Here is a 20,003-nt window from a genome sequence, read left to right as displayed (position 1 = left end):
TACTCTCGGGCTCTGACAGTGAATAAACAGCAAGAACTTCTCCACTAGACCACACGGGAATTTTGAGTGTTGTGCAGTGAAAAAAACGGTGTGTTGTGTTAAGGTTTTCAAGTTGGGAGAAAAGACTAAGTAGAAAAGAAATTTAACGTAACTAACCTTCTTTGTTTTGGCTTTGGAAACTTAAAAAAACTTGGGAAAAGTTAATGTGCAACACTTAAATTTAATGGAACATTATTTGGACTAAAGTGAACACTGTGAAAAGAACGGACTTCTGTGTGTTAGTGACTAAGTTCAGTGCAAGACTTCAGGAAGAGTGTAGTGCAAGTGCTTCAGGAAATCGTTCTTACTGTCAGAGTCCGAGAGGAGGCGGTTATTCATCGAGGTGGCCAGGGACTTGCTGTAAGTAGCCAAAATGTTTCATGTTGTACTATTTTCCATACTATATTTACCAGAATGTTTCATATTGTATTTTTTCCCATACTATACTTACCAGAAAGTGTCATACTGTACTTCTTTCCATACTAAACTTACCTCATGCATGTGCAGTAGGAATGGGTTTTTCAGAGTTCGGTTAGGTTCGGTTAGGTTAGGTTCGGTTAGAGTCCATAAGTACCAGAATGTTTATTAATGTATGAACATACTTCTAAACCCACATTTTATGTGTCTATTGCATTTATTTCAGTCATTTATGTGCCTTATTGGTGTGATTTGGGTGTTAAATAGGTGCTATGCATGTCCGGAGGGAGTTGTATAGGTGTTTCTCTGTGTTAGGGTCCGTAAGTACAAGTCCATAAGCTGGGGCCCAATATCCGGACAAAACCAATATCCGAACCTACCGATGGCTCTATTGATCCGGATATTGGAGTGATTACTGTATATAAGCTTGGGCGATTGTATGTGCGTATGTGCTGACAGAGGACCGAGTGGCAAGAGTGAAAGATAAGTTTTGGGTAAGTGTAGAAGCATGTATGGACAAGTTTGAGAGGAGCGAGAGGGTGTTTTTGATTGGAGACATGAATGACAAAGTTGGGAATGTGCGAGTGGATGGAATGGTTAGTCAGTGGGGTGTGCCAGCTGAAGTAGATGGGAATGGTAGTGCTTTGGTGGACATCTGTGCTGGTAAAGGGCTGGCAATAGCCAACACCTTCTTTCGGCATAAGATGATCCACAGGTATACATGGAGAGTCATGAGGTGGATGGACGATGAACTTGTTGAACGAAAGGCAATGATAGATTACGTGTGTGTGGATGAGCGAATGAGAAGACAAGTGTTGGATGCAAGAGTGCGGAGAGGGTGGGGGAATGGAATCTTGGACCATCACTTAGTGAAGGCCAAGGTAAGGCTGCAAAGAAGATGGGTGAAGAGACGAAGGGGAAGACAGGAGGGAACAGCTCCTGTGAGAAGAGTGGAGAAGTTGCAAGATAGTGAGAAAATTGTAGAGTATAAGAGCATAGTGGAAGAAAGACTGGGAAGGTATGAGCTAGAGCAGATGGATGGGGTGGAAGATATATGTGAGATATTCACGGAAGAGATAGGCGCAGCGTGTGAGGTGGTTTGTGGAGTGAGGAAGAGGTGCAGGGGTGTGCAAGGGGCAGAATGGTGGAATGATGAGGTGAAACGAACTGTGGAACAAAAGAAGGCATATAGTGAATGGCTAGCAAGTAGAGGTAAGGGTGAAGATGAGGGAGAGAAGAGAGAGGTATATGTGAGTAGGAGAAGGGAGGTGAAGAGATTGGTGAAGGAGAGTAAGAAGAAAGTGGATGAAGAGTTTGAGAGGAGTCTGTAAAATGAAGGGAGAGTAAGAAATTGTTTTGGAAATAGGTAAAGAAAGTAAGACAGTGTGAAAGGGGAAATAGTAGGGGAGTGAAAGATGGGAATAATAGATTGTTGGTGGAGAAGATAGAGAAATTGCGGAGATGGAAGGAGCACTTTGAGGATTTGTTTAATGTAGAGAGTGAGAGCAGTGCGAGTATAAGTGGTTGGGGAAAGGCTGGGAGAAGAAGAGATGAGAGGAGGGAGGAAGAGATCAGTAGGGTGGAAGTAGTGGAAGCAGTGAAGATCAAGATGGGAAAGGCCCCAGGAACTGATGGAGTGTGTGGTGAAATGCTTGGGAGTGAGATTGTTGTGGAGTGGATACGGAAATTGTGTAGATTGGCATGGGAAGAGGGAAGGTGTCCAGGGGAATGGAAATCAGGTATAATTGTTCCTTTTTACAAAGAAAAAGGGGAGAGAGAAGTATGTGGTAACCATAGGGGTATTTGCCTTCTTAGTGTGTGACTGGAAAAATATATGGTAGAATACTCATTGATAGGGTTAGACATATAACAGAGGAGCTAGTTGGAGAAAGAACAATGTGGATTTAGGAACGGGTAAAAGATGTGTAGATCAGATATTTCTAAGATGTTTAGTGGAGAAGTATCTAGAGAAGGGAAAGAAAGTGTATGCTGCCTTCATGGACTTGGAGAAGGCTTTTAACATAATAGATAGGCAAGGTATGTGGAAGGTATTAAGAATATATGGAATGGAGGGGAAATTGTTGCGTGCTGTGAAGAGTATGTACGAAGGAGTTAGGGCTACAGTGCGAGTGGATGGTGGGCTGTGTGAGTTCTTTGATCTAAATGTGGGACTGAAACAGGGATGTGTGATGCCTCCATGGCTGTTCAATATACACATGGATCATGTTGTAAAGGAGGTGCAAGGTAGGGCAGTGGATGTGGGGGTGGCTCTAATGAATGAGGGTGAGATGTGGAAGATTCCGATGTTGCTGTTTGCTGATGATACAGTATTGTTGAGTGAAGATGAATGGGAGTTGCAAGGTTTGGTGAATGAATTTGGGACAGTGTGTAGGAAGAGGAATCTGAAAGTTAATGTAAACAAGAATAAAGTTATGGTGTTTGAGAGGAATGAAGTCACAGAATGCACAGTGAGATTGGATGGTGAGGATATGGAGAATGTGAGTGCATTCAAGTACTTGGGTAGTGTGATGAATAAGGATGGAACTTTTGGGGATGAAGTACTTGAAAGGGTACAGCATGGAAGGAAGGTTGTTGGTTCACTGAAACCAGTGATGAGAAATAGGGAGGTGAGTATGGAAGTTAAGAAGTCACAGCATGATGGTATTGTGATCCTTACCCTGACGTATGGAAGCGAGGCATGGACCTTGGTAGAGGGGAACAAGTCAAGAGTGAGAGCAGTGGAAATGAGTTACTTGAAAGGAGCATGTGGAGTGACATGGAGGGACAGATTGACGAATGAAGAAGTGAAGGAACATTGTGGAGTGGATGTGGATGTGGTTGAGAAAATTAGGAGAAATACACTGAGGTGGTTTGGACATGTGGAGAGAATGGGGAATGAAAGGCTGACTGAGAGGGTGTATGTAGGTGAAATGGAGGGAGGGAGAGGGAGGGGAAGACCGAGGATGAGGTGGAGGGATGGAGTTGAGAGGTATATGAGGGAGGGGAAGACCGAGGATGAGGTGGAGGGATGGAGTTGAGAGGTATATGAGGGAGGGGGGAGTGAGTTGGGGGGAGGACAGTCAAATGGTGGGTGACAGAGCGGCTTGGAGGCGTTTTGTCTGAGGCCACCCTTTGCAGGATTAGGGCGTCGGGCTATTGATAGATAGATAGATAGTGTTTGTTCAACTTCCGTTTGATGTGAAAGCTTTCCACATCAGTAAAACAAACACATGTGACAAAGTCTGCATCTACAGAAAGTTTGTCCAGCATGTTAACTGCAAACTCTTTTCTCCTCGGTTTATCATTTGGTTCAGTTGCCTGCAGTAGTTGCACTTTGTATGCAAATAGTTGCAATTTCTTGCATAGGACTTTGTGCCCTGTCCTACCTGGCAGCAGTACGAATGGACTTGTCGGGCTACAAACAAATGCTTCACACGCATGATGTATATTTTTATCTGATCTTCTTGGTTGACCAGTCCTCTCTTTTTCCAACACTGTACCTGTCTCCATTCTTGTGCCATCTGCAAATAAATGGACATGGTGGTAGATTTTTTCCATATGTAGCCCGGAATTTCACTGAGTCTGCATATCCGATTTTGTTTCAGTAAACCAAGATACAATAATCCCACGATTATCTGACGTAATAGAGCCAAAGGAATGTCTGGATAAGGGCTCCGTGTGGATAATGGATTTCTTCCCTGGTACCCCTTTGTACATAACCTAACTTTGAAAGCCAGTGTAAAAAGGCCACTGCAGTACATCGTACAACACTTGTTCCTGTTGTTTAACGCTACTCTGTCTGGTCAAGCAGACCTATAAACCAAAGCCAAACAGTTACCATGGACAAGCAGACTCATCAACCACAGACAAGCAATCACTACTGTACAGTGCTCGTCAGAAGTATGGAGCGCCCTGCGTCCCTCCTGAGAAACAAACCTTTCAACATTGAAAAAACATATAAATAATGCATTTTATTTACCTTTAGTGCTTCGTAGGGTAGCCTTTATGTTTCTTCACGGACCTGAGACGTCTTGGAAGTGAAAGGGCGAGGCTCCTGAGGTGCTGGAACGGTATTTTGTCCCAGGAGTCACGAATGGCGGCTTCCAGCTTAGGCAGAGAGCTCACGTCCTTCCCTTGGAGACTCTTCTTTACGAGGTACCAGAGGTTTTCAATCAGGTTGAGGTCTGGGCTATTTCCTGGCCAGTCTGTCATGAATGATACCTCGCAGTCACGAAGCCAATTGGTGACCGATTTGGCCTTGTGAGCAGGTGCACCGTCCTGCTGAAACACTCGTGCACCTGTTAGCTCGAAGGAGTCTGGTAAATGATCACACAGAAGCTCCAGGTAAACATCCTGATTCACTCTGAGGTTCTTGGGAAGTACAACAAGCTTCCCCAAACCCTTCCCTGAGAAATAACCCCATACCATGAGTGAGTCAGGATGTTTAACTGTGCTTTCTACATACCGTGGGTCAAGTGGGTCACTACCTTTGTGTGCTCCTCTGTTACAGGTAACACTAAACGTTGCCTCATCAGACCACAACACTGACAACCATTGCTCCTCACCCCAGTTTAGATATTTATTAGCAAAGGCAAGCCTACAAATTCTCTGGCTGCTAGAGAGAAGAGGCTTTTTCACAGGCCTGTGACTTGTGTAACCAAGCTCATGCACCGTACGAGACACTGTTCTCACTGACACCTCACCAAACACTTCTGGGTTGCTCTCCTTAATTTTCCTTGCACTCACACGAGGATTAAACTCCACTGCACGTTTTAAAACATTAACAGACCTTGGGGAAGTTTTCCTAGGCCTACCAGACCTCGGTTTCTTTATGGGAACTTCACCACTGTTTTCCTCCCGAAACCGCGCACACCAACGACGCACTGTCGATCGTGCCACACCAACCAATTCACTAATTTCCTTTGTCTGGTGGCCTGCCTCCTTTAGAGCAATGATCTGGGATATGATTTCACTCGATAGTTCACGGGTAGGTGCCATAACAAAGTTTTAAAGGCCAAAACACTGCGGGACACTCGGTAAAAAATGGCGCAAAATGAGAGGGACACTCAGCGGAGTTCCTCTCTCTCAGGCAGCCCGTGGGCGACTGAGGCGGGAACCAACCAGCGTTTCGGAAGGCCTCAGGCTACCGTGACGTCATGCTCGGAGCTCAGACTTGTGGCTCAATTCTTACCCCCCAAAATGGGTGATTCTTTTTGGGCCATAAGTATTGCGCTCCTGGCGGACAACGCTGAATACTTCTGACGAGTACTGTAGGGCCATACTCTGCAGTGACATGAAAAAAACATGAAAAAACTGGCTACATAAGACAACTGCAGTGAGCACACAGAACATAATGGTTGAATGGAATAGTATCATGGTAAAATAGAATAAATTCATGGTACAGTACAGTAAGCCACAATAAAATCAACGTCAACACTCACAATTCGACCATCCTGCATCAGTCTTACCCAGGATCTCCCGCGTCTCCAGAGTCAGCACCACCCTCTTCCTTTTCCTTGGTGGAGGGGCCATCATCACTCACCCTAAGAAGAGGCATGCAAGGAATATCAAGGCCTGAAGCAGGTACAGAACAGTCACAAAAGCCACCATATGTGCTGCCATAACAACTGTCTGAGAAGAGCTGTTCACTACATTGTCACCATGTCGGAACTGAGGACGACTGAGGGGGTCTTTAGGAGACGCTGGGGGAACTGCCCAGCCAGACAAGGCAACACCACCGGGCTATTCTCAAAAATGATTACGTGGCCATAGTTTCCACCTGGATGCATGCATTTTGTCTGGATAAAATGGAAACATGTATGAATAATAGTTTCGAACAGCCAGATCACAGCGTCCGGGTAATGGACATCTGGATAATAGAGGGATTACTGTATGCATTGTGCCTTTTCTTGAGATGTAGCCATTTTTATTTAGCAAGTTAGCAACACTATTTACATCATTGGGATACCTGAAATAGACAAATTAGAATGTCAATCAGATCTTTGATAATCACTTAGCACAGTATTTTACAACATAATTTGATGAGTTATCTCATCAGTTGTATTTCTAATAATTTTTAAAAATTGTAAATGGATCTTGTGGACATCCTGTATATATACGAGGTGCTACCCAAATGTCTCCAAAATTTGAAAGCACGGCAGACACCACTTGTTGTGCAGGTTGTGGATGCTAGGCAGCAATGCATGCACCTTTTGTTTGTTAGTGTGTCAAGTGGTGTTGTGCAGGATGGATGTGTTTGCTTCATGTGTGTGTTTTTTTTATTGTTGTGTTTGGATTAGTTTGCAAATTTTGTGATCTCAAAAATGGAGGGTGTGTGTGCATCAAGTTTTGTGTGAAACTCGGGAAGAGTACAGCAGAAACTCATAAAATGTCAAAACAAGCATTTGGTGACAATGCTTTGGGGGTAGAACAACCCTGTGATGGTTGAAGTGTTTTAAAAATGGATGAACATCAACAGACGATGATCTACTATCTGGTCGCCCTTCCGCTAGTTCAACTCATGGCAGTGTGGCCAATGTTCGTTCAACCATTCTCAAAGATTGCAGGAGGACAATCCACAGTGTTTATGACATTTTTAGCCTGTCATATGGAGCTTGCCAGTGCATTTTGTCTGGCGACCTTGACATGAAACGAATCACTGCCAAGTTTGTCCTGAGGCTCGTGACTGATTAGCTGATGCAACATTGCATGGAAGTCTGCACAGAGCTCAAGGACATGGCCAGAAATGACCCTAACTTCCTCTCAAGTGTCATGACTGGTGATGGAAGGTGTGTTTATGGGTACGACCCAGAAACCAAACAACAATCATCACAGTGGAAGAATCCAGCTTTGCCCCCACCAAAGAAGGCATGTCAGATCAAGAGCAGTGTGAAGTCAGTGCTTATCACTTTTTTCGACATGGAGGGCATTGTTCATAAGGAATTTGTTCCTCAAGGTCAGACTGTCAGTGCAAAATTCTACTGTGACGTTTTGAGATGGCTCTGGGAGGACGCGAGGCAAAAATGTCCAGACAAGTGGCGCACAAACAAATGGGTGCTTCACCATGACATTGCACCTGCACACAAATGCCATGTTGTTCAGCAGTTTTTGGCGTAAAAAACATGCCGGTTGTCCCCTATCCTCCGTATTGACCAGATTTAGTCCCCTGTTATTCTTTCCTTTTTCCAAAAATGAAAATCCACCTGAAAGGACTTAGATCTGACACCATTGAGAAGAGCCAGGAGGAATCGCGGAAGGTTCTGAACAAGCTGATGCTCAAGGACTTCCAGAACACGTTCTGAGCATGGGAGAAGTGCTGGGATTGATGTCTCCATGCACTAGTTTGAAGGGGATGGTAGAGATTAGGATTTTTTCCTTCTTTATTCAAATTTTGGGAACTTTTGGGTAGGACCTCATGTGTACACACACACACACACACACACACACACACAGAGCAGCTTTATTTTTCCACGACTTGCAGTTTGTGTATTTACTTTCATGTGGATTCATATAGTACAGTATACCCATCTTGTTAATGTGTTTATTCTCTCTATCTATTACCAGACACCTTAATCTCATATGGGGTGGCCACAAACAAATCACCTCCACGTTGCCCTGTCCCCTGCCATTTCACTGCCCTGCTCCCAGTTCACACCCCTCTTTCTCATATACCTCTCCACTCCATCCCTCCATCTCATCCTTGGCCTTCCCCTCCCCCTCTCCTCCTGGACCTTACTCACATACACTCTCCATTTCAGTCTCTCACTCGCCATCCTCTCCACATGGCCAAACCACCTCATTGTGTTTCTCCTAAGGCTTCTTATCACATCCACATCCACACCACAACACTCCTTCACATCCTTATTTGTCAATTTGTCTCTCCATGTAACTCCACATGCTTCTCTTAAATAACTCATTTCCATAGCACTCACTCTTGACCTGTGTCCCTCCAACAAGGACCAAGCTTCACTTCCATGCTCACTTCCCTGTTTCTTATCACTGCTTTCAAGGAACTAGCATCCTTTCTTCCTTGCTGTACCCTTTCAAACATTTCACCCTCCAAACTTCGATCCTTACTCATCACACTACCCAAGTACTTAAAAGTACTCACATTTTCCATTTCCTTATCTTTCAACCTCACTGTACATTCACTGACTTCACTTTTTTCGAAGACCATAACATTACTCTTCCCTACATTCATCTTTACATTCCGTTTCTTACACACTCTCCCAAACTCATCTGCCAAGCCTTGCAGCTCCCCTTCGTCTTCACTTAACAACACAGTATCATCTGCAAACAACAGTACAGGGAGTTTCCAACCACTGCCCTTTCTCACCAGGGCCACTCCAAAATCCAGTGCTCTACCTTTTATCTCTTTTATAACCCCATCCATGTACATATTGAACAGCCATGGAGACATGACACATCCCTGTTTCGACCCAACCTTCAAATAGAGAAATTCACTCAGTTCACTATCCACACGCACTGCAGTCTTAGCATCCTCATACATACTCTTCACAACATTCAACAGCTTCCCCTCCACTCCATATATTCTTAATACTTTCCACAATCCTTCTCTATGCACCCTGTCGTATGTTTTCTCCAAATCCATGAAGGTTGCATACAATTTCTTTCCCTTCTTTAGAAACTTTTCCACTAAAGATCTAAGAATGAATATCTGATCTACACATCCTCTTCTCTTCCTAAAACCTCCCTGTTCTTCTCCAACTAGGCTAATTCCTCTGTTATTTCCCTAACTCTGTCAATAAGTATCCTACCATATACTTTTCCTATTACACTAAGATGACAAATGCCCCTGTGATTACCACACACTTCTCTTTCCCCTTTCTCTTTGTACAAGGGAATAATTATACCTGACTTCCAATCCTCTGGGACCATTCCTTCCTCCCAGACCAATCTCCACATCTTCCACATCCATTCTACTACTATCTTTCCCCCATGCCTCAGCATTTCACCACACACTCCATCAGTTCCTGGGGCTTTCCCCATTTTGACTTTCTTCATTGCTTGCACAACTTCCATCCTACTGATTCCTTCCTCTCATCTCACCTCCCTCCTTCTCCCAGCCATTCCCCAGCCACTTATATTTGCATTACTTTCATTCTCTATGTTCAATAATTCCAAGTGTTCTCTCCATCTGCTCACTTTTTCTCCCTTTTCCACTAGTAATCTACCATTTTTATCTTTCATTCCCCTACTAACTTCATTGCCACCCTGTCTAACTCTCTTCACCTCTTTCCAGAACATTTTCTTACAGTCCCTCCACTTTACACTCAAATTCCTTCCAAATTCCTCATCCACTCTCTTCTTACTCTCTCTTACTAATCTTTTCACCTCTCTCTTCCTTTCTACATATAATTCTCTCTTCTGTCTCTCAGCTTCTTCCGCACCCCTATTTCTCATCCATTCATTATATGCTTTCTTCATTTGTGCCACAGCATGTCTCACCTCTTCACTCCACCATGCTGTTCCTTGCACCCCCTTTCGTCTTCTTTTCACCCCACACACCACCTCACATGCTGGCATATTTCTTCTGTGAATACCTTGCACACACCTTTCACATCCCCCTATCTGCTCGAATTCATATATTTCCCAATTGTTCCTCCACTTCTCTCTTATATTCTGCCTTTTTCTCATCCTCTTGTAACCATTCCATTCTCCTTGCATATACTCCTTCCTCCTGTCCTTCCCTTCTTCTATTTTTCCATTTTACTTGGACCTTGATTCTGACCACCACCAACTGGTGGTCAGAAACTCCACTCCCCCAACCTCTATATGCTCTTGCATCCATTACATACCTTCGCATCCTTTCATCCACACACACATAATCAGTTATTGCCTTCCTTTCATTCAGTTCACCACCCACCCTTCTCATCACTTGTCATGTATACCTGTGGATCATTTTGTGCCTGAAGAGGGTATTGGCTATCACCAACCCCCTTCTGGCACAAATGTCCACTGAAGCCTGAAGAGGGTATTGGCTATCACCAACCCCCTTCCGGCACAAATGTCCACTAAAGCACTGCCATTCTCATCTATCGCAGCTGGCACACCCCACTCACCAACTACTCTATCCACCTTCACTTTCCCTACTTTACCATTCATATCACCAATCAAAAATACTGGCTCATTCCTTTCAAACTTTTCCATGCACACTTCCACATTTGTCCAGAACTCTTCTCTCACTCTGCGTGCATGATCTTGCGTTGGCGCAAGATTTTTTGATTACTCTAAAGTGCTTTTCATCTGAACAGATTGTGGAAGAGCTGAATGGAGAGTTCCCAGATGAGAGAGATTCTCTGGTGGCCCAGCTTCCTGGTGTAGGGAGGTATTCAGGCAGTGCTATTGCCTCCATTGCACTGGGCAAGCGTGTTGGGGTTGTTGATGGCAATGTCAGTCGAGTCCTGGCCCGTATCCGGGGTGTGGGAGCTGATATTTCTGCCCAGGTGAATTTAACATTTTCTTCCTTCTTTCTGCCTGCCTTCTTAACCACTTTCTAGCCAGCTGTAAACCATGCATCCCTTGTATATAGCAACTCTTGACTCATCTTCCTGTCTACCTTTAGGGGTACTGGAGATGTATCTTACCATTTATCTGGCTACTGTCCACCTGTTTTCCTACCTACATGAATAATTCTCGTACTTTTTCTGAGTTAGACCGTAATGTGTGTCAGTTTTTATCATTATAGGCTAAGCAGGGAGGAAGCAAGAAAGGGATATTAACCTCAGTGAAGGAAATGTAATCTAAAACTGGCTTTTTGTTTTCATGTTTACCTCGTGACCTTGAACATTTATTGAACTATGATAAACTTTTTGTGAATACTGAAAATAATACCTAGAAAGAAATCCATTATAATCCTTCATTCATATCATTATTGCCCTGTCAGGAGAAAGTAACACATTTTACTGTTTATTTCAGTCAACTTCTGAGCATTTTTGGGATTTAGCCAATCAGCTTGTTGATCCAGATAGACCTGGAGACTTCAACCAAGCAATGATGGAGCTAGGGGCAACAGTTTGTACCCCTAAGGTAAGATTGCCTTTAGAGTTTGAAAAATGTTATAATTGGCTCATTTTATATAGTAAAACCCTTCATGTTTCATGGAAATGTATAGGTGCCAAAGTTTTAGTTAACTTTGTAATCATCATTATTATCCCACCCTGTATCTCTTAAAAATTTGGAGATGGGTAGGATCCATAAAAAATAAGTATATACTGATAAATGAATTATCAGCACTGCTCTGTGAAATAGGCCTCACATTTATTTTTGCATCATTTCAAGCCTTCCGAAGTCTTATCTTCGCCTCACAGGTGAATTAATAGGGTAATTGAACCCATGTAGAGTTGCTCCTGTACCTGTACACATTGGAATCCAGAAGTCATAGGACATTATAAAAATCTTGAATCTGGTGTGTTGTACAGTATTTGATTTTTTTTTTTTTAGCATTTTGTTTTAGCCATTTTACTGGTAGGATTTCCTGTAGCACGCAAAAATATTCTGGTATTAACTAGGATAAAGTGCCTGGTATGTTGGTGCGACAGTACTAATAAATTATTAAGATAGTTCATAGATATTTTTTAATTACTGGGTTCTCCCAAAACTGAATGAAATTCGCCTCATCTAGACTGGAATATATTATTGTGACATGCCTGTGAAAAGGTTATTTCATATCTTGAGACATTAAAAACTTATGATTATTTCCAGACTCCAAGTTGTGAAAGCTGTCCACTTCGCAACAACTGTGTTGCTTGGAACAGAAGTGCTGAGCAACGTCAAACCTCCATATCCTCTCACTTTAAGAGTAACAAGAAATCTGATGAACGAGAGGCCAGTAACATCCCAGACATTGAATGTTGTAAGTAGAAAGAGGAGAAAGTATTTATCTGCCTACTTTAGCTTTTTTTTTTTTTTTTTTTTTTTTTTTTTTTTACAGAACGGAGGAAGGAAAAACAAATGGAGAAAAAAAATAATCCATACACCAGATTATTGGTGTCCTCTGTTCATAAAATATCTGTAACAGTTAGACTTGAACAGTTGTAGGTTGAAATTTGGAGGAAAACAACTCTGGGGAAGCGAGTTCCAGAGAGATGCAGTTCAGGGAATGAAAGAATTCTGATAGGCAGAAGTTCTGCAATATGGTTGAGTGACATTCCAGTCATGAGCGCTACCAGATGCCCGTGTAGCATGAGGGAAGGCATGGAGAGGTGGCACCATGGACGCAACTTCGTCTGAGCATTTGCCAAAAAAAATCTGTAAAATAATGCAAGGGAGGCAACATTCCTTCTTACTTGCAGGGGAGGTAGTTTATATGTAATGGCAGGGTTGTTAATGATTCTAACAGCTTTATTCTGAATTTTGTCTAGTTGTCTTAATGCAACCTTTCCACAACCATTCCACAAGGGTGAGCAATATTCAAGCTGAGAGCGCACATGACTCTTATAAATTATAGCTAACTGCTCATCGGCAAAGAAGTTACGGACTCTGTACAATAATCCAAGTTTCTTTGAGGCGGTTTTAGCAAGTGATCTGACATGAGAGGTCCAGCTGAGGGCACTGTTAAGTGAGACACCAAGGATTTCAATACTTTTGGAGATGGGAATATTAGTAGCACTGAAGGTAATGTACGAATCTGGCAATATCTGTCTATTAGTAAACTGTATATATTTAGTTTTACTAGCATTAAAAGAGACAAGGTTGTTTTGTCCCCATTCACTGATTGTAGATAGATCTTGATTTATGGAGATGGCTGTACTGAGTTGAGAGGTAGAGATATTAGACTTTGTAAATGGATGTCTGAGTGTGAATGAACTATGTAGTGTTGAGTCATCTGCATATGAGTGAATGGGATTGAGAGTGACAGATAAGAGATCATTAATATGAACCAGAAATAGGGTTGGCGCCAGAACTGATCCCTGCGGCACGCCGGCGTTAATTGAGTGGAAATTCGAATATACATCATCTACTTTTACTCTTATTTTCCTGTCACTAAGATAAGAAGAAATCAAAGGAACAAAAGACGTTAGTCCATAGCAAGGAGTTTGGACAGCAGGGAACGGTGCCATACTCTGTCGAAAGCTTTAGAGATATCAAGAGCTACTGCATGAGTTTCTCCAAAAAGATCAATTGATTGATGGATGGTATGAGTTAAGAGATTGAGTATGTCAATGGTGGATCTTTCGTGGCGAAAACCGTATTGTCTATCATTAATTAAGTTGTTGGATTCAAGATGTTTAACAATATGCTTATTAATTAAAGTTTCAAATACCTTACCAAGAGAAGATGTGATAGCTATTGGTCAGTAATTGGAGGGGTCAGACGAACTTCCTTTCTTCGGAACTGGGTGGATATTGGTTTCTTTCCATGAATTTGGGAATAAAGAAGTACATATGCATAGTCTGAATAATTTAGCTAGGACAGAGGCAAGTTCAGGGGAACAGTTTTTCAAAACAATTGGCGGAATTCCATCTGGACCTGGAGCTTTGTTGGTAGGTAAATTGTCTAGGATGGATTTTACAAATCTTGTCTGTATTTTAAGTGGGGCAATTTCGGGAGAATCAAGTTCCAGTACTGAGACATTCTGGCTGGTATCATCTATGGTAGAGTTTCTTGCAAAGGTACTAGCAAAGATATCTGCTTTCCCACGTGGGTCATTTGTAATATTGCCATCTGAAGATTTTAGTGGGGGAATGGAAGATGACTTGTTAAAGTTATTATTGAAAGAATTAAGAGTTGACCAGAATATTCTATTGTCATTAGGGTTGTTAAGTAGTTTTGATGCTTGCTTTTGAAGAAAGTTTGATTTAGATAGATTTAATACAGCTTTTGCATGATTTCTCTAGCAATTTTAAATTGGGAGAGTGATTCAGGTGTTTTGATTTTAAGTAAGAGTTATATGCTAATGACTTTTGGGCTGTTGCTCTGGCACAATTGCCATCAAACCATTTTGGAGAGTTTGATCTTTTAGTGAATTGTTGACTTGGTATGAATAAATCCATATCAGCTAGTATTAAGTCACAAATGTGGGACTGGGTAGAATTGGGATCACTAGAGAAGAAAGACTGCCATGGAACATCAGCAAGATAATTTCTAAATCCATCCCAGTCTGCCCTGTCAAAGTGCCATCGGGTCACCCTGACAGGTTCGAAATGGGGAGGTGTAGGAGGGTTAACTAATGAGGCTTTGATGAGATTGTGGTCAGAGGATCCAAGTGGTGACAGTACCTCTATCCTGTATTGATCTGGATTATTTGTCAAGAATAAATCCAAGAGATGGGCATTATGGTCAGGATTATCAGGTATCCTGGTTGGTTGCTTTACCAACTGGGTGAGATTAAACGATTCCGCAAACAGCTCGCATTCTAGACCAGCGTCGTCAGTCCGGGCAGAATGCAATAACCATTCAACATTGTGTATGTTAAAATCACCCAAAATGGTAATTTCATTGCCAAGGGCAAGGTCAAGGTTACTCAACTGAGTGGATATGGAATCAAATATACTGGGTTCCGAAGAAGCATTGGGGGAACGATAAACTACACAGATATATTTGGTAATGTTTTGGCAATTTAATTTATATAATGAATAATCAAAACTGGATGAAGTGAAGTTTAAAACAGTATCAACTGCATATTGGGATTTGATATAACAACAGGTGCCGCCCTTGTTTCGAAAGTTTGTAAGGAGATGGTAACCGGGAAAACAAAATGGAGATATATCGGTAGAGGGTGAGATTTGTGGTTCTGTGAGGAAAAGGGCCAAAGGGGATATGGACTGAAGGAAAAAATGAACTGAGTTTAAATTTGTGGTAAGGCCGCGGATGTTGGTAAAGAATAAGGCCTCACCGTCACCTCTTCGCCGACGAGCATTCCCGGAAATAGCAACAATTGCTGCCGGCACAGTCGCTTGATAGCGACCGGGAGGACCCTGTGCCTCCAGCCCTACCCTGCCAGTGGTGGCAATCCGAGATACCACCTCATTTGATTGTGAGATTGCAGCTGCCATTACTAAAGATGTGAATAGAAGGTGTGATATGTTATGTGCATGTAGTGTGGTGTAGGCAGTTGAAGGTAGAGGTATCATGAGAGCATGCTGGCCTGCTCTCTGTGTAAATGAATGCACTGAAAATGTTCAGAAAAGGGAGATGGTCAGGATCAAGTCCTGAGGGCTGGTGAAACGGGAGCTCCAGCTCTCCCTGTCACCAGCTTGCCATCAACCTCGGGAGTACTGCCCTGTTCGACTGGTGTTACAGTCTATTCCTCAGCTGAGTAACTGTGGAAAAAAAAAAAAAAAGGAATTTCTGAGCTTATGTCTTGCATTACAGTGCTCTAATTACCTCTGCCAATGAAGTTGGAGGAGGTTATGTATTCACCAGTGTCTGTCTGCCTGCCTGTCTGTCTGTCTGTCTGTCTTTTTGTCTATCTGTCCAGATGAGATCTCCAAAAGTTCTCCATGCATTTCAATGAAATTTTGTGGAAGGGTGGGCTATGGGCCAAGAAAGAATTGATTAGATTTTGGGTTGGATCTGGGTCAGAATCCTTTCTCCATGGATCCAGATCTGGATCCATTTTAATGGCGTCAGTGGAGGTGTGCACGCACTGAGTGCTTTCTAATTTAGTAACGTGTTTATTGTGAGGATACAGTAATTTCAGCCTGACTTGAACATTCTTCAGGTATTGACAGAGACAGATCATTTGCTTGTTTATGTAGCACGATGAATGAGAGAGGGAGGGAGGGAAGCAGTGCAGACAAAGTACTGTATTTCCTGCTGTATAATATGCACTTTTTTCCCAAAAAAGTTTTCATCACAAATCACCCTGTGCATCATATCAGGAAGGGCATGGTATTGGGTAGGCCTGCAGGTTTAGGTGACTGGTATCAGGACCACCAACAGTCAGAAGCATACATACATATATACATCCATCCATCCATCCATCCATCCATCCATCCATCATCCAATCCTGTGTTGCCTCATGAGGAGCATAGGAGCCTGGGGCTAGGCAAGTTGGTCCTGACATTTAAGATGAGAGTGACCAGCATTACCCATTCCTGAGTGGCATTACGTGAGCAATAAGCCACAACCACCCCTTGGATATATAACTTACATGGGCTGAATCCGGCTGGAGCGCCTTAATTACCCTCTACACTACCAGGTGCCTTGGTTTGGTTTTATGGTTACCACCCAGTGTAGTAAATGGTTTCCTAGTGTACAGGAAACCATTGGACGTGTCACTTAGTGTAGAGTCACCTGGAGACAGAAGGAAGAGGAAAGAAAGACAAGAGGAAGGAAGGAAAGAAAGACAGAAGAGGAAGGAAGAGAGGAAAGGACAGTCACCCGAGAGCAGAACTACATCGAGGGAGTGGATGGTGAGTGCCCCCACCTACCATCACTAAATGACCATACAAATTACTAATTAAGATTTCAATAAGGCAGACTTTGATGAGTGTGAATTATATTAAATACATTGCTAATAATTGGTAAACAAGCATTCTCTGGGTTAGATATGCACATACATGGAGCATGGAGTGATGACACCACGCCACCGATTGCCTGTGAGTGAGCACAAGGCAGTAGTGAAAGATTTGTACATTCATGAATTTCCACTCGAAATAAATATTTTAATGCTAGGTGGTAGGTGGAGGTGCCCACCATCCACTCATCCTATGTAGTGCTGCTTTGGGTGTCTGCCCTTTCCTCCCTTCCTTCCTTCCTCTTGTGTCTGTCTTTCCTTCATTCTTTCCTCTTCCTTCTGCCCACGGATAACTTTACACTCCCTATTGTCTTTCTTTCCTTTATTCTTTCCTCTTCCTTCTGCCCATGGGTGATTCTACACTGAGTGACAAGCCAAATGGTTTCCCATACACCAGGAAACCATTTACTACGCTGAGTGGTAACAATATAACCAAATTATGGCACCTGGTGGTTTAGTGGGCAATTAAGGTGCTCCAATCAGATTGAGCCTGTGCAGGTTTATATCCAAAGGTTGGTTGGGGTTTATTACTCAAGTAATGCCACTCAGGGGTGAGTGAGGCTGTTCACCTGTGCAGGTTTATATCCAAAGGTTGGTTGGGGTTTATTACTCAAGTAATGCCACTCAGGGATGAGTGAGGCTGGTCACCTGTGCAGGTTTATATCCAAAGGTTGGTTGGGGTTTATTACTCAAGTAATGCCACTTAGGGGTGAGTGAGGCTGGTCACTCTCATTTTAAATGTCGGGATCAACTTGCCTAGCCCTGGGCTCCTATGCTTCTCATGGGGAGATATAGGATTGGATGATGGATGGATGGATGGATGGATGCAAAATTATCTCCTTCACAACTTATTGATGGATGTTGAATACCTGTATGTGTAATTAGTATACTGTATTGAATAGTGGTAGGTGGGGGCATTCACCATCCACTCACTGGATGTAGTGCTGCTCTCAGGTGCCTGCTCATTCCTTTCTACCTTCCTTCTTTCCTTTCTTCCTCTTCTGTCTTTCTTTCCTTCCTTCCTCTTCTGTCTTTCTTTCCTTCCTTCCTCTTCTGTCTTTCTTTCCTTCCTTCCTCTTCTGTCTTTCTTTCGTTCTTCCTCTTCTGTCTTTCTTTCGTTCTTCCTCTTCTGTCTTTCTTTCCTTCATTCTTTCCCCTACCTTCTGTCTGCAGGTGACACTGCACTGAGTGACTAGCCAAATGGTTTCTGTAGGCCTACACCAGGAAACCACATACTATGCTGGGTGGTAACCAGCTAACCATATAACTAAATAATGCCACCTGGTGGTTTAGTGGGAAATTGAGGGTCACCAGTCAGATTGAGCTGGTGTAGGTTTATATCCAAAGGGTTGTTGGGGTTTATTGCTCATGTAATGTCACACAGGGATGAGTGAGGCTGGTCACTCTCATCTTAAATGTCAGGACCAACTTGCCAGTCCCTGCGCTCCTACGCTCCTCATGGGGCAACACTGGATTAGGTGATGATGATGATGAGTATATTGAATTAAACAAATGGTTTTTGCTAAATATCCCACGGCAGATTGTGGGTGCGCATTATATGGCGGGAAATATGGTATACGATGATAGGCTTAAAGACTATTAATGCAATAAGTCCTTGTTATAGGTCACCTTTGACATTTTTTGCTATGAAATTCATAGGATAAATGAAAAATTGCCTATTAAAGTTCCATTACTATTTATAAAGCTGATTTGCCACTTTCCCGTGGTTTATAGCACCAGTGTATGGAAAAAGTTGTAATGTTTTGGAACTCTTCACTGCTTATACTGAGGACTGTAACTATAATAAGTTTTGGAAATTAGGTGATAGTTAGAGTGCCAGGAATATTCATCCTTCATTGGGAAAAGCTGAATGAGAATAAACATTCGATAAGACCTTGAGTACAGTGTAAGACCTGTTTTAACCATGAAGATTATTTTATTCAGCCGAGGGAGAACCCTGCTCAACAGAAGGTTTAGATAAGGTGACAATGATACCCAATATATATGCTATTAAGGGAAAAGAGAGACACCTGCATACAGAATGAATTTTTGGTTGCTCTTGTTTTTGTTGTGGCCTCTGGCCTATCTAAATGTAAGCATCATTAACTTCAGAAACCCATTCACTTCAGTTGGGCACTTCCACAGATCTCTTGCTAAGATTATGTTGTATGTTCATGTTGTGACTGAGTTGCATAAGGTGAATGTGATGCCTGTGAGTTGTGTTTTGTGTTAGTGTTAGAGTAGGGTGTTGGTCTCATCATAGTTTGGCTAGGTAGACTAATAACCCTCTAGGAATGAATGTTTGGAGGGGGTTTATGGAGGATGTTGTTTGGCTTAAGAGTTTTGGATGACTAGTTTTGTGTACTGTATGTAGTGCTGAGTGGTGGAGGAGGGACTTTTCTTTGGAATTCCTTGTATTTTATAGGAATTTGTTATCTTACAGTGAGGGATGCAAGGATGGAATGGGATAGATCTTTTGTTGAAGCAATCAACTATGTTCAAGTGGTCCTTTCTTTGGAGGACTTTTCCTTCTTTCTTGGCAATGATGATCTTTGTATGGTTTCAGGTCATCCTCATACTGTTCTTAAATCTTTGTTCTGTGCTTATAAATTTTTCCCATGCTTTTGGGCAATGTGGGAGGAGTCAGCTCGGGGGCCAACAATTTAAACACCTTTACTCCAAGGAGTCTCTCCTAAGATCATCTGGCATTAGCCAGAATATAATACAGAGTACAGCCTTGGGTTAAGAGATTTTTTGAAACCATTCACTTTTAACCCCTAACCGCTGGGTGTCTGTCGGAACTGTCAAGAAATCAGTGGCCAGGTGGCGCCAGGTGTCGGTTGGGACCGCACTTGTTTTCATGCCACAGTTTGAAGTGGTCACCACTTTGTCTCGTCACCAAAAGCTAGGGAGGAATCTCCCACTAGCCGATCTAACCATACCTCTTTGACTCTGCCAGGTGTAATCCGCTGTTTTCTTAACCCTTCTCGTCCGTTTCCAGTCTCACCTCACGTGGACTTTTGCCTCATCCACTCCTGCCAAGCCTTTTTCTAAGGATAATAAG

At 42.7% G+C, this 20,003-nt stretch overlaps 1 protein-coding gene across 1 annotated transcript in view; it reads left to right on the top strand.

The window, feature by feature from the left end:
- Nucleotides 1-20,003, top strand: part of LOC145413294 (adenine DNA glycosylase-like) — an 81,325-nt gene that overhangs the window by 38,388 nt on the left and 22,934 nt on the right. Inside the window, exons 4-6 of the mRNA XM_080283022.1 lie at nt 10,731-10,922; nt 11,395-11,505; nt 12,181-12,331. Of these exons, the coding sequence (XP_080139148.1) occupies nt 10,731-10,922; nt 11,395-11,505; nt 12,181-12,331 (454 nt within the window). The remainder of the gene's footprint in view (nt 1-10,730; nt 10,923-11,394; nt 11,506-12,180; nt 12,332-20,003) is intronic.

The sequence above is a fragment of the Coenobita brevimanus genome, chromosome 95, assembly GCF_032717465.1.
Source record: "Coenobita brevimanus isolate Jiangsu-jjx chromosome 95, ASM3271746v2, whole genome shotgun sequence".
In the NCBI taxonomy this organism is placed as follows: domain Eukaryota; kingdom Metazoa; phylum Arthropoda; class Malacostraca; order Decapoda; family Coenobitidae; genus Coenobita; species Coenobita brevimanus.
The sequence above is the reverse complement of the archived record's forward strand: the minus strand, read 5'-3'. Positions and strand labels throughout refer to the sequence as shown.